Consider the following 12,817-nt stretch of genomic DNA (forward strand, 5'->3'; position numbering starts at 1 on the left):
TATCCAAACTAAGCTGATATAATCAGCCTTCTTCACAAATATCAATTCATAGTGCATACAGTTAAACACAGTTCAGTCATTGCTCACTTTATATATCAGTAGAGCTCATCTCACAATAAAGGTGCTGTCACTGATAATAATAAATGAAATTTTATTATTTTCATTATTGTGGGTTATAATATCAACGCTGCAGATCATTTTCCTGTCAATGCCATCATTTATCAAAATGAATGTAGAATTCTTCTGCCTAATTTATATTCGAAAATCTGATAGTGTCCAAGCAGAGTTAAAATTACAAGCGCCAGTTAGCATGCCATTTATAGTCCCTAGTCAGCTCACTGTTATATTTGTGTAGTTTACAGAAACAGAAAGATATCACAAGAGATCACAGAGAACAGAAGAGGTCAATGCCCCGCTGAGACATTCAGGCACTCTACAGTGCAACTGTCCATGTAGTATGTCTTTAAAAACATCCTGGTTTCCACACATGGGATTGTTGAAACAACACAACACCAGTAATAAAGATACACACAACTGCAGACATACCCATTTTATTCACTGGACTCATGCTTCCTTATTTATGCTTCCGCTGAACTGTAGACTGCAGAAATGCAAAGCTTTCAGAGTGTGGATTCCTACTTCTTATTGTGGAGTTGCATCAAGGCTTCAGTTTCCTTTAGATGGGCAAGGTCATAGGACATGTTGTTCAACCACATGCAAAGGCAGGGGAAAATGCTTGCTGCCACAGTCTGTTTTAGGTCCCATCCCACTGTGACTTTCACACCTGTGCATATCTAACCAGTTTCTGTGAAAAGTGGGATTAATGTCTAATTTGTGTCTTCCTTTTAACCATTTTCTAATTTTTGCTGACTGGTGTGTGGCTGGCAGACTTGCAAAAACACAAGCGTGAAGGGAACTCTATTTGACACATAAACATGTTTTCAAATGTATCTGTGTGTGGAAAGACAAGAAAAGTGCTGTTCACAGAAGATCAGTGGAGCTTAGCACCTTGTACTGGATATTGTCATCCTCTGACTCTCTTTCCCCCCTTTCTGTTCCCCTCTTTTCATTCAGTTGGAGGGGGAGGAAGGAGCCGAGGGGCTCTGAAAGTAGGACTAAAGTAAAGTTTGGGGCTCAACGAGCTCACAGGTCTCAAACTGTTTTGATTGTACCTCTGACACAAAAGGCGAACCATTGCTGACCACTGACCACAGCCTGAGCACAGCTGGGGAGGCAACAAAACGGACTCAGCGGGCATTTTAGCCAGGCAGCTGGCTTAAAAGGAGTGCGGAGGAACCGGATGGCAGTCAACCCTGGGTGCAGAATCACAGGAGAAAGGTAAATGTTTATCCCAGGTCCGGGCTTCTTTTCAGGCTGGCAATCTGGGTCTCTTACAAAACACCCGTCTCCTTCTTCCTGCAAGTGTCAGTTCAACGGACAAGAGAGACTGAATAAGGAGCAACTTTATAAAAACACAGTGGTTTGTAGAAGGGATGGGTGTATATTTGGGGTGGTGGGTGGATGAGGGTGGGGGGCATGTTGTGAGGAACTAAACAGTTGGAATTATGGTCAGCAACCAGTCATTGAGTAAACATACAATGAGCGACAGAAAGGCTCTGTGGTGAACAATAAAAGAGAAAAAAAAGCCGCCAGCTTCAGGCCCTGAGAAAAGTGAGCCATTCTACTTACAAAGAGCCGCTTAGGGGTGGATTGAGGGAAAGAAAAAGAGGGCTAAAACACTTGTGGGCTCAGGGAACTCTATAGGGGTAGTGAAAATGGAATAAGCCAGCAAGCACTTGAGGGTCCCGCCGAGCACCTGAATGAGATAGAGGGGCGGAGCGCCAGAGGGGGGTCTAGGGAAGGTGAATGGCCTTCTTTTTGGGTCCAATTTGTCTCTTTTCACCCTGCTCGCCCTGCTCCGGCTCTGACAGATGTACAAAGAGGGAGCGGCGCTGGGCCACTCATCCACATACGCCCGTGAGCAGCTGTCACTTTTGTCAGACAAGTTAATCAAACAAATGCCACCGTACCTCCCTTTTTAACAAGGCAGAGAGAAAGAGGGATGGAAGGGGGCTGTAAAGGGTGATAGAGACCTGAGAGATGACATGTGTGTCCTCGATCAATTCACCCCGCCGGCCCTCATCAATAAACCAGCAGGACTGGACAAAAGAGAAGTCTCCATTAAACTTGTATTTCCCTCCTCTCACGATGATCACGGCTTTAGTGTCTTTAGCTGTTTCCTCCTGGCAACACGGCACTGGGAATGCTCACAGAGGATTTAGACGCCAAAGAAACGAAGCAGGGAGACAAAATGCTCTTGCAATAATTATTGGGGACTCTAAGCTGCTTACAGACTTCATTAAACGGGAGTGAGACCTTTTCAGAACATGTTTTGAACAGTCACACACAGTCAATTTAAACTATCCTGCTCAGCTGGCCTTTTTTTGTTAGTGTGACCTACAACTATAACTATTATTTTCTTTCCTATTGGTTGTGTAATCCATTTACAGTTATTCTATGCCAACATAAAAGAGATTACTGACTGGCATGAAAAACACCAAGAGGACATTAATGCTGTATTGCAGTCATATTGTTATGAACGAAGGTTAAGGGGGCAAATCCTTCAGCAAAACACTTTAAAGACAATCTGTTTTCTTATCGAGGATTGGAAAGTAAATAATCAGGTCACATCTATCAATTTATCATTTGTTGTAAGATCATGTTTTACGTCATTTTACAAACGGTCGTCCAAATTCATGTTTCAAAACAACTTAGTAAATATTATAAAGTCTATACAAAGTTTTGTCTGACATCACTTTAATTATTTTACAGGTTGTGCATTTGTACCTTGTTATTAGTTGACTGATTCATTGCTTTTAAGCTCTTGTTAAAATATAGCAATATCAGACTTCATATTAGATTCTTACAAACATCATCACGCAGATTTCACCAACATCACTAATCCCTAAAAAGTGATTATCTGTTTTCATCGAAATCTTTTGATAAAGCAAATATTCCTTATATATGATATGTTGTATTACACTTTTATATCTAAACATTTCCAGCTTTAAATTCTATTTTTACTGCTATTACTGCTAATGCATTTGTGTCAATTATGATTCCATTGTCTGAGCTATTTTTAAGAATTTTATTTAATAATAGGTTTTACTTTTTCCGTGACAGCAAAAACAATTTGTTCCCTTTTTTTATGTTTACACGAGAGTCGTATGAGCAGAATAAGATCCGACAGGCCGAGGGAGTTAAGTTTGCGTGTTGCCTGATCTCAGTGATGTTGATTAAACTGTTCACTTCTGCATGGCTGCGGTGCCAGCAGTTCATGACCGGAGCCGGCAAAGTGGTGAAGCGTGGCGGGACAGCCAAATGGTATGACGGCAGCTCAACCGCTAGTCTTCTGGCATTCTCTTTCACTACCTACAACCCCTCCCAGACCCACCCGTCCACATACCCACCCACGGTGACCAAAGTACAACACTGAGGATGACAAATTCTCCAATCTGTAGCTCATTCTGACCCCTGGCCTCTCTCTGCTCTGTCACAGCCCTTCAGCAGTTGGTGAACAGAGCAAGACGGGAGGAGCAACAGCGATTAAAAAAGCGCTTTAACTTCCGTCACACAGAAGTGCAATCTCCCCACGCTTGAGAATCTGATAACTACCCAAGGTCAGCGGAAATACTTCAAATCAATCAATGAGCCGCTCTTCTAATCCTCTCCAGGCAAAGGCAGATTAAGTGTATAATTGACCTGTGTAATCCCAGTATCTGCAACCCTAGGCCTGGCGAGGGCTCCAGGACTCACTGGCTCTATGTACCATTTCTATCTTCCTCCTGCTCTTCTTACCCTACTTCCCCTAAACCGGCTGGCATGTTGGTTGCTTGGGCTGGGTACAGGGGGAGTGTCGTGAGGCAGAAAACTGTGGTATATCAGTGAAGGGCTGGATTTGGCTCAGGCTTTTTTAATCAATGATCCCCAGGATGTGCTGCACTAAGTCCCCCCTTCAGTATCATTTAAGCACAGCTGTCTTAATCCAGGCATCTTCAGCCTCTCTTTCAAGAGCTAAACCATAGAGGGGATGGAGGGACCAAATTAATTTCTCACTATTCCTCTAACACACACTCACGAACATACACATCTCATCATACCTAACAAAATGTCAAAGTAAAGTAGAAGTTTTATGTCTTGTTCATTACATTTGTATGGTGGGTAAGAGATTGCAGTGCTCTGAAACGTAATAAAAGATGTGCAAATAAACAAAAAACAAGAAAAGTAATGTTGACCCAATAACACAGAAATAAACAAAAACTACTTCCAAACATAAACACATATATATTCTTTACAACTACAGTTGCAAAAATATGCTCTTTTTATCACTGATAACTGTTAAATTTCAAAAACAATAACTTCCTCAAAAGGAGGAGGCTAGTCTGCCAGTAAAAGAAACACTAGAAAGAGAACGTTTGCTCCAAGCACTTTTCGGGAGCCTTTGCACCCCAGCCTAAAGGTAAGCCTAGACACGCTGCAAACGAAAACTTATTTCAGTCTCTTACAGGCTGACACTGCTCATATAGTAGACCAACCAGTAAATAGGGAGCTGCACCTTGAGACTCAGGTGCCTTTCCCTCATCACCTGTCAATCTTATGTTCCATCTCGCCCTCCACAAAGAACAAGACCCCAAGATACTTGAACTCTTTCAGTTGGGGCTAAAACTGAAACTACTGCTTTTTGGCAGAGCACAATGGTTTCTGATGAAGACAACAGAACCACATCAACCACAAAGTGCATATGTACACTTTGTCCGTTTTGGCACTTTGGATTCCAAGTAACACGTTTTCCCAAAGACACAGTAGTATACTACCTTGATAATGCAGTGCTATTATAATTAACTTAAACAACATATCAGCTAAAAAAAAAATACATACAATACATAGTCTTCAGAATTCCAATTATAACAACCTGTCATGTTTGTCCCTTGTAATTTATGATGTTTACTGCATGTATGTTTCTCTCTCTCACTCTCTCTCTGTCCTGTCTACCTCTTCTTCCCCACCTTCAAGCCAGGTCCTGCTCAAGGTTTCTTCCTGTTAAAAGGGAGTTTTTCCTTGCCACTGTCTGCTTGCTCGGGGGATCAGGCTCTGGGTCTCTATAAAGCGTCTAGAGCAGTTGTTCTTAACCTGGGTTCTATCGAACCCTAGGGGTTCGATGAGTCACTCTCAGGGGTTCGGCGGAGCACACACCCGACTCATCGTGTCAATTCGTGATGACACGCCCCGCTTGGCCATCACTGGCTGCAGATGATCACGTTACATTGCTTCGCCAATCAGTGCTGCGGGGAATTTAGGTATGTAATGCAGGTATGTAATTTGTTGTGAGTTCATGCACTGTGTTGGTTTTGTTCTTTGAACAAGGTGATATTCATGCACGGTTCATTTTGTGCACCAGTAAAAAAAAAATATGCCTATATCTTGAATTTGAAAAAAATAAAGAAGGGTTCGGTGAATGCGCATATGAAACTGGTGGGGTTCAGTACCTCCACAAGGTTAAGAACCACTGATCTAGAGACAGTTTTGATTGTGTAAGGTGCTATATAAATAAATTGAAATTGAAAAATAAATTGAAACTGAAATAGTAAGTACATTTCCTGGTCCCTTTTTGTAAAACGGGATCCGGGTCTACCAGTAAACTATCTTGTGATAGAAGAGAAAGACTGAAAGAAAGACTTAGATGGCAACACCTCTAATGTCTTATTATCTGAACAGACTAAAAATAACCGATGAAGCACAAAGTTGTGAACAGCACAAACATTGTTTGATCATTTTTTTTCTGTTTGTGCTACAATGCAAAAGTAGGAGAATGGAGAATGTCTCCAAAGAAGCTCTGGTTTGGTGAGGTAGATTACGGTTTCAGCGTGGATGGGAAATGTTTTCAAATGTCTCTGCTAAAAAGACATATGGACTTATATGGACGCATATATAATAAAATGAAATCAAATATATGATTAAAGCAACTTCACAACAGCCACTGCTCTGCAAGGGATTTCAATGCAAGTTTAATCATGACACCACAGACACCTGTCTTCACAGCAATTTTCACAACAGCATTATATTAAACTATTCCATGATTGGATTGCTGGTCAGGACTGTGGTTACTATATTAGTGCATGAACTAAATCTGATTTAAATACCAAAAAGGAACACAGCCTTTACTTATGAAGGTGAAAAAATGTTATGTGCAATGATTTCCCACCACCCTGTATGATTGGTTTGAAAAGTGGGTCAAATATCACTTAAAAATGTCCTTCCCCCCTACCTGCCAATCTATGTCAGAACATGGGTATTAGCACTTTTATTATGTCTCAGATTATGATTCATTTCTTGAGATGCTGTTGTTTGTTTAACATTACCAGCATTAGACCACGTATGGGCCCATCTGTCCTCACTCCGTGAGTGTTGACACATATTTAGAAATTATGAGGCCATAGTGAGATAATCTGCTTACTGATATTAGAAGGCATCTTGAGATTTAAGCATGTCAGAACCCCAGTTAAAATGACATATAACCTCGGACTTATCATCTCTGGAAGAAATCCCTGCCAAACATGTTTAAGAAACCTAAATTACTTTGAGGCATATGCCAAGTGTCTCCACTAACCCTGTGTAAGATCGCCTACCTTCAACCTTCAGTTTTTAAGGCCAGAGCAAACACACTTTGCTGTTCTCCAGATCTGACAGGGATAAGTAAAATGAAACATGCTGAAAGGACTTGATGTGTTGATGTGATTTGAAATATAATCTTGTTACAGTCAACCACAATGGCTTTGGGATACTTGATGGACTTCTGCCTGAAAGAGTGAAAGACCTAAATCTTGTCAACTGGCATAAAAAAAATGTGTTGTGGCAGTTCACCAAAACCTAAAATGTCTTTATAGTCTTAAAAGAGAAAATGGATTAAATATAGACAGGTGAAAGCTTAATTTCAAGGCGCTGTTTTCTTTTCATCATTTTTAAAAGGAACTCTAGCACACACGACACAAACTGATTTGTAATAGAAACAGAATTTGTAAGATTAAACGAAATGTCTTGCTGAGGATGGAGAATGTGTGAACTTGAAGTCGAAATTGAAAACTTTCCAAATGTGTCTAAATGTCTAAAGTAAATTTATAATGAAATAATATGTTATGAAAGAACCTAAACAAAACCAGTAAGTCTTAAAACAATATTTCTGAGGAACAAGCTTCCTTATTGTGTCCATGCATGGGACACAGGTTGTAATCCTCACCAGGGAAAACAGACAAAACACATAAAACAAGTCTGTCCATCAAGGGAGGGAAGGGTCTGTCAAACAAAGCAAAGATTAAGCGGAATCCATCTTGACCTTATTTTAAGAAGATGACACCACCCCCAAATCCAACACACACACCACACACACACACATTAGGGTATGTGCTTTGCTTTAGTTGCCTGTAACACTAATTTGTGGGGGTTCATGAACAATTTGCTTTTAACTGGTCACCACAATCAGATAACTGATCACTACTACAATGTACTTGTCTGAAACCAAATGCAAAGCACATTATAATGTGCTTCTCATTCAGCTTTTTACTCACACACTCATATACATCAAGGGTTCAATCCTCTATGCAAGGTTGCTGCCCTACCTCTTGGGAGCAGCTTGTGGTTAAATGTCTTGTGACATATGGACAAGTGGCAGACTCCAGAACAGGGTCTATCTAGACACTTTCTTCTTATTATTTATGTGATAAAAAAATGAGTACATGTGGACATGAAAAGACATGGTCATTTTAGTTGTGGGCTGAGAGGCAGTCTAGACTCTGTCTCTGTCAGCCTAGAGTCAATCACAAATGTTCCATCTTGTACACTGCCATCCTCATCCAGATTAAAAGACAAAAACGTGAGAGAAGTACATGAAAAAGGGTGACGTGACAAGAAAAGCACAACACAGCTGCAGAGACACCTTCATCAGCCTTGGTGACGCCGCAGGGAGAACTGATACGGAATGACAACAAAGAGAAGCCAGGGTGAGACAATTTCCGGCAGAAATGCTCTTGTGGAGGAAAAGAGGATACATGGCAAAGCAACGGGTCAAGATGTAGCAACAAACAGCAAACATCCAGCACCGGACAACTCCCTGTCACCCTCTGTCAGGACCAGCAGAGAGGAAGATGATAGGAGACGGGTTACACCTCAAGGCCTCAATTCAACACAATGGCACGGACAGATAGATGCAACTGTATACAGGCCTGCACTGTTCAGTCTTTAGAGAGGGATACACATGCACACACAGTCAGGATGCAGACATGAGAGTTACATTAGCTGCAGATTAGATGATGTCCCTGTCCCTACCAGTGCTCTCCAATTCTCTCTGTTTCAGCTCATCAACCCCTCAGCCTTCATCAAAATAACTTAAGCTGCAGCTAACGGATTCACTTATTTATTCTGTCATCATATTAATTATTTAAAGGATTAATTTGGTTTATTTGAGCTCAGATTCAAAGTTTATGGCTGATATCTTTAAGCACAGTGTCAATGCCACATCATAGTCAATTGTAAACAAGGTAACAGTTTATCCAGATAATCTGAACCACCTCATTAAAAGATTTGTGTTACTTGACTTATCTGATTTATTTCCAGCATCACTACCATTCATGTAGTATCAATATTCTTGGAGTGTCTAGGTAGGGTCCAGGAAAGGAGAGGCTCTATAGTTCTCCCGTCAAACGTCAAACTAAGTGACACCACATTTGAGCATCTGAACATTTTTTCCACGGCAGATGTAGATGCTCCTTCAAACATTCGATATTTTTGTTTTAATCTTTTATTTTTTCAGTTTTATTGAACAAACATATCTTCTTGCGAAATATACACCGAGTACAGGAGAAGCAGGCGTAAAGTTTAGATTAAGATTAAGAGCAGTTGTTGCAGTTCAGCAGTAATATTCTTTTATTTCTTCAGATCTCCTGTTTTGTTTGGTAGTTTTGTTTGTCCTTGTCCTTGTCTTGGCAATGCGGCAGTAGCCCACAGCGGCCACTCCAGACATGAAAATGGTGTTGTTTTTGTCTTGTGACGTCTTTTTCACAGCACATGGACGTCATAAGAATGGTGTGCAAGGAAGCGGAAGCATGGCAAAAGGGTAGGAGTCCATGCTAGGCTAAAAACAAACCCTAGTCGACCAGCTCTCCTGTCCATCTTGCTCTCCAATGTGTTCTCCTCGGACAACAAACTGGACCTCCCCGGACTCCAGCAGACCACACAGTGTGATTCAGAGACTGCTGCATCTTTGTTTTCACTTCCATTCAGCTAGATGGGCTAACCTTGTTCTGTGCTGACAGAAATGCAGCTCTCTACAGTAAGGCTCGTGGTGGCTTGTGTTTATATCAGTATAGAATGGTGCAAGAGCTCTGTGCTTGTTTCGAATTACTGCTCGTAGCTACTGGAGTTTATCACCATCAGATGTAGTTTATTTTATTTACTGTGGAAATTCACCACTGTCTTCAGGAGGCAGTCTGGGAACTCTAGCGGACTATTAGCGAAGTGCAGCACGTTCACCCTGATGGACTGTTACCGGATTGCTGATTTCAACCATGTAAATCTCAAATCAGTTCTCCCTAAATTTCACCAGATGGACTTTGCAACAAGTTTATATATATATTTATAAAAAATAAATAAATAAAATTCTATGCAGAGTTAACTCCCACAAGGCTGCCGGACCAGACACTCTGGACAGATTGCTCAGATGTGCAGAGCAGCTTGCAGATGTATTCATTGACATCTTCAACATTTCTCCAAGCAGCGCTATCATTCCCACATGCTTCAAAACAGCTACTTTTTACAGAGGGAATATCGAGACCGTCCTGAGAAGCTGCATCACTGCCTGGTTTGGGAATTGCACCATCCTGGACTGCACCTCCATGCAGCAGCTAGAGAAGACAGCTGAGAGGATCATCGCAGTCCCTCTCCCTTCCATCACAGCCATTTACGCCACACGGTGCATCAGCAAAGCCAACTGTATTGTGGATAACACCACACACCCAGCACACACGCTATTCACCCTCCTGCCATATGGAAGAAGGTATTGGAGCATTTGGAGCTGGATGTGCTGCCACCACATCAACACCACCATCTAGCTGGTGTGTTTAAGATCCAGCTCATTCATCCACCCTTCACCTGATCATGGTATGGTAGGGACATCGCAGGCTAGTTTTCCTAGTGTAAATTTATGATGCCAGTTGTTCTCAAGCAACGTCTTCAAGCAACGTCTGAGCCTCAGGGTGCCAAGTTCCTGTTCGACTCCTGTTTTCCATGTCCATGTTCCAGTGTGTTCTCAGATCCTCACATCTAGGACCTCTGTTCAAACCTGAACTATTCATTCGATCTTATGAACTGGCTCTCCCTTCATTTCCTGGGTGTATACATGTATATTTATATATTTACATAAATAACTGCATATATTTTTCTATTTCATTTTCTTTATCCAGTTTTATTCTAAATGTAACATGAACCTTGAACTGAATTAACACTGGTTAATTCATGAGTGTGTTTGCTACCAGAAGACGTTCAGCCTGAGATTGATAATTGACTGCTTACCATCTGCTGCTTAAATAAATAGAGTGAGAGCTGTGTCCATATTGTCTGGACAAAGTCAAATGTTTCAGTCGGTGCTGGACTCCCAGAAGATAAATCACAATAGAAATTACATAAAGCAACAGATTTATGAAAACACTGCAATGCAGCAGAAGATAAACTGAAAGGAGGAGATAGCTTTCTGTTTCAGATAAAGCAAATTCCAAATGTTCAGCAAGAAGAGATGAGGGCATCAGCAACTTTTTCAAGATCTATCCAGTCTAGAGAAGAGTTGATTTTTGCTTCTGAGTCAAAGTAAACATGTTTGTGCAGTTATGCTCAGTTGGAGATCTAAGATTACCCCATTAATCTCTGATTCCAGATTACTGTACATGCAGTATTCTCACAGCACAGTATGGCGTCCCTCTGGGACCATACAAATTATTTAGCTCAGGGGTTTAACCAGCTAGGCCCTGATATATTCTCTCTCTTGAACAATTTACTAGATGGCCTGAATGCTATCTGGAACCTGTGAAGTATGTCTGACAGAGATCCCCCTGACGAGAAAATGAAGCCCTGAGCACTGTGTTACACATTGCTTCAAGATATGATTGCATATTTAAAAATGTAGGTTTACATAAAAATTTAAGATCTGTGTTCAGCACCTAAACACAGAGCTTTCAGCCAGAAAGTCAATAAGAATCTTTATAGTAACACACACACAGGTGGTGTGTGACAAGTGTCACAGCAAAGGCACCTGTGTGTGTGTTCTGCAGACACACCTGCAGCACCTTAGTATTGTTCTCGGGCAGACACATTACAGCGACTTTTGCTTGACTACTTCTCCCTGTAGATGAGTTCATAGTGTGTTATGGTGTGTTGCACGTTTACCACCTCATGACGAGAAGACTGAACTATTCCTCAGATGCACCACCTCTGTCTTTGCACAGAGTATTTGACAAGTCATAAACCTCAGACTTTTAATGCTTCTATTACAATCTGTGGTGGGTGGCTGCCTGTAAACATGGGCCTAAGCCATTTAACAAAGTGACAAACTGATTGACAGAGTATCAAAGTTTCAATTGATTGACTGATGTTTGGTGGTTGAGAAGGGATAAGCACTGCTTCAGATAATCTCTCCTCAAGATGAGCAAAAAAAAACTCCACTGAAAACCAGCAGAGGAACAGAGAAGGTGTAGAAATACACCTGCTTTATGCTGTGGCTCATGCATCTCATCCTGCTGTACAGATTGTTTTTGCACATTTTGGGGAGAAATCCTTCAGTTTAAGAGGAGGCTAAGCAATGAGGCTTAGGGATTTACTGATTGTTTTGGTGTTACTTGACCTCATCTCACATAATGGAAGCAAACAGTGTCATGGGACTATTTTGCAAGCTAATGACAGCTCAAGTTAATTACAGTTTGTCAGCTATGGAGGACATTGATTGATGCAACGGTATAGTCAGCTTCTTCTTCCATACACTGCACATACCCTCTCATCCATAATGAGAAGAAGCTACATGACATGTTAATGACACACAACAAATATAGGAACAATGTATTAATGAATTTTGTATTTAAAGCGGCATGAATTTTTTTTAAACTTGAAAAAATCTTTTGCAGGTCCATCAGAACAAACCCATTTTATTTTACATTCCAAAGATATTGAATATATCATAATATCCTAAGAACATATACAAACCACATTTGGTAAATGTGATTTAACAAAAAAAAATGTTTCAAATCTGTTTGAATATGACAAAATCACAAATAACTCTGGATATGTCGCACTCCATCCAGATTAAAACTCACATACAAGCTGAGAAGATTAATCATTTCACTTTGGCTCGCTCTGCTGACAGGAACGACTTGGATATGTTTAATCTTCTCCTACAAATGATCATGGGTGAAGTGAATGAAACCTTGCTTTACTAAGCCTCCCTGTGATGCAGGAGAGGGTGCTGTGGCTTACTTACATCAAATAATCTCTCTATGTACACCTCCTCGTTGACCTTCTCACGCAGCATGTCCTGGGAATGGCGAACAAACGTCACATAACCATCAGCAACATCCATCCCCGGCTTCTGCAAAGCAACAGAAACAAGAAAGAGACTAACCTCAGCCAAGTGGTGAAGTATAAAAGCATAATTTCAACCTGTCCAGCAGACGTGATATTTATCCATCCATCCATTTTCTATACCGCTTATCCGTCAGGGTCGCGG

General features: G+C 41.1%; 1 protein-coding gene across 6 annotated transcripts in view; it reads right to left on the reverse strand.

The window, feature by feature from the left end:
- Window positions 1-12,817, reverse strand: part of cadpsa (Ca2+-dependent activator protein for secretion a) — a 173,845-nt gene that overhangs the window by 17,342 nt on the left and 143,686 nt on the right. For all 6 annotated transcript variants that reach the window (XM_046380181.1, XM_046380171.1, XM_046380162.1 and 3 more), the window contains one exon: window positions 12,572-12,679. In XM_046380181.1, the coding sequence (XP_046236137.1) occupies window positions 12,572-12,679 (108 nt within the window). The remainder of the gene's footprint in view (window positions 1-12,571; window positions 12,680-12,817) is intronic.

Source organism: Scatophagus argus, chromosome 3 (assembly GCF_020382885.2).
Source record: "Scatophagus argus isolate fScaArg1 chromosome 3, fScaArg1.pri, whole genome shotgun sequence".
In the NCBI taxonomy this organism is placed as follows: domain Eukaryota; kingdom Metazoa; phylum Chordata; class Actinopteri; family Scatophagidae; genus Scatophagus; species Scatophagus argus.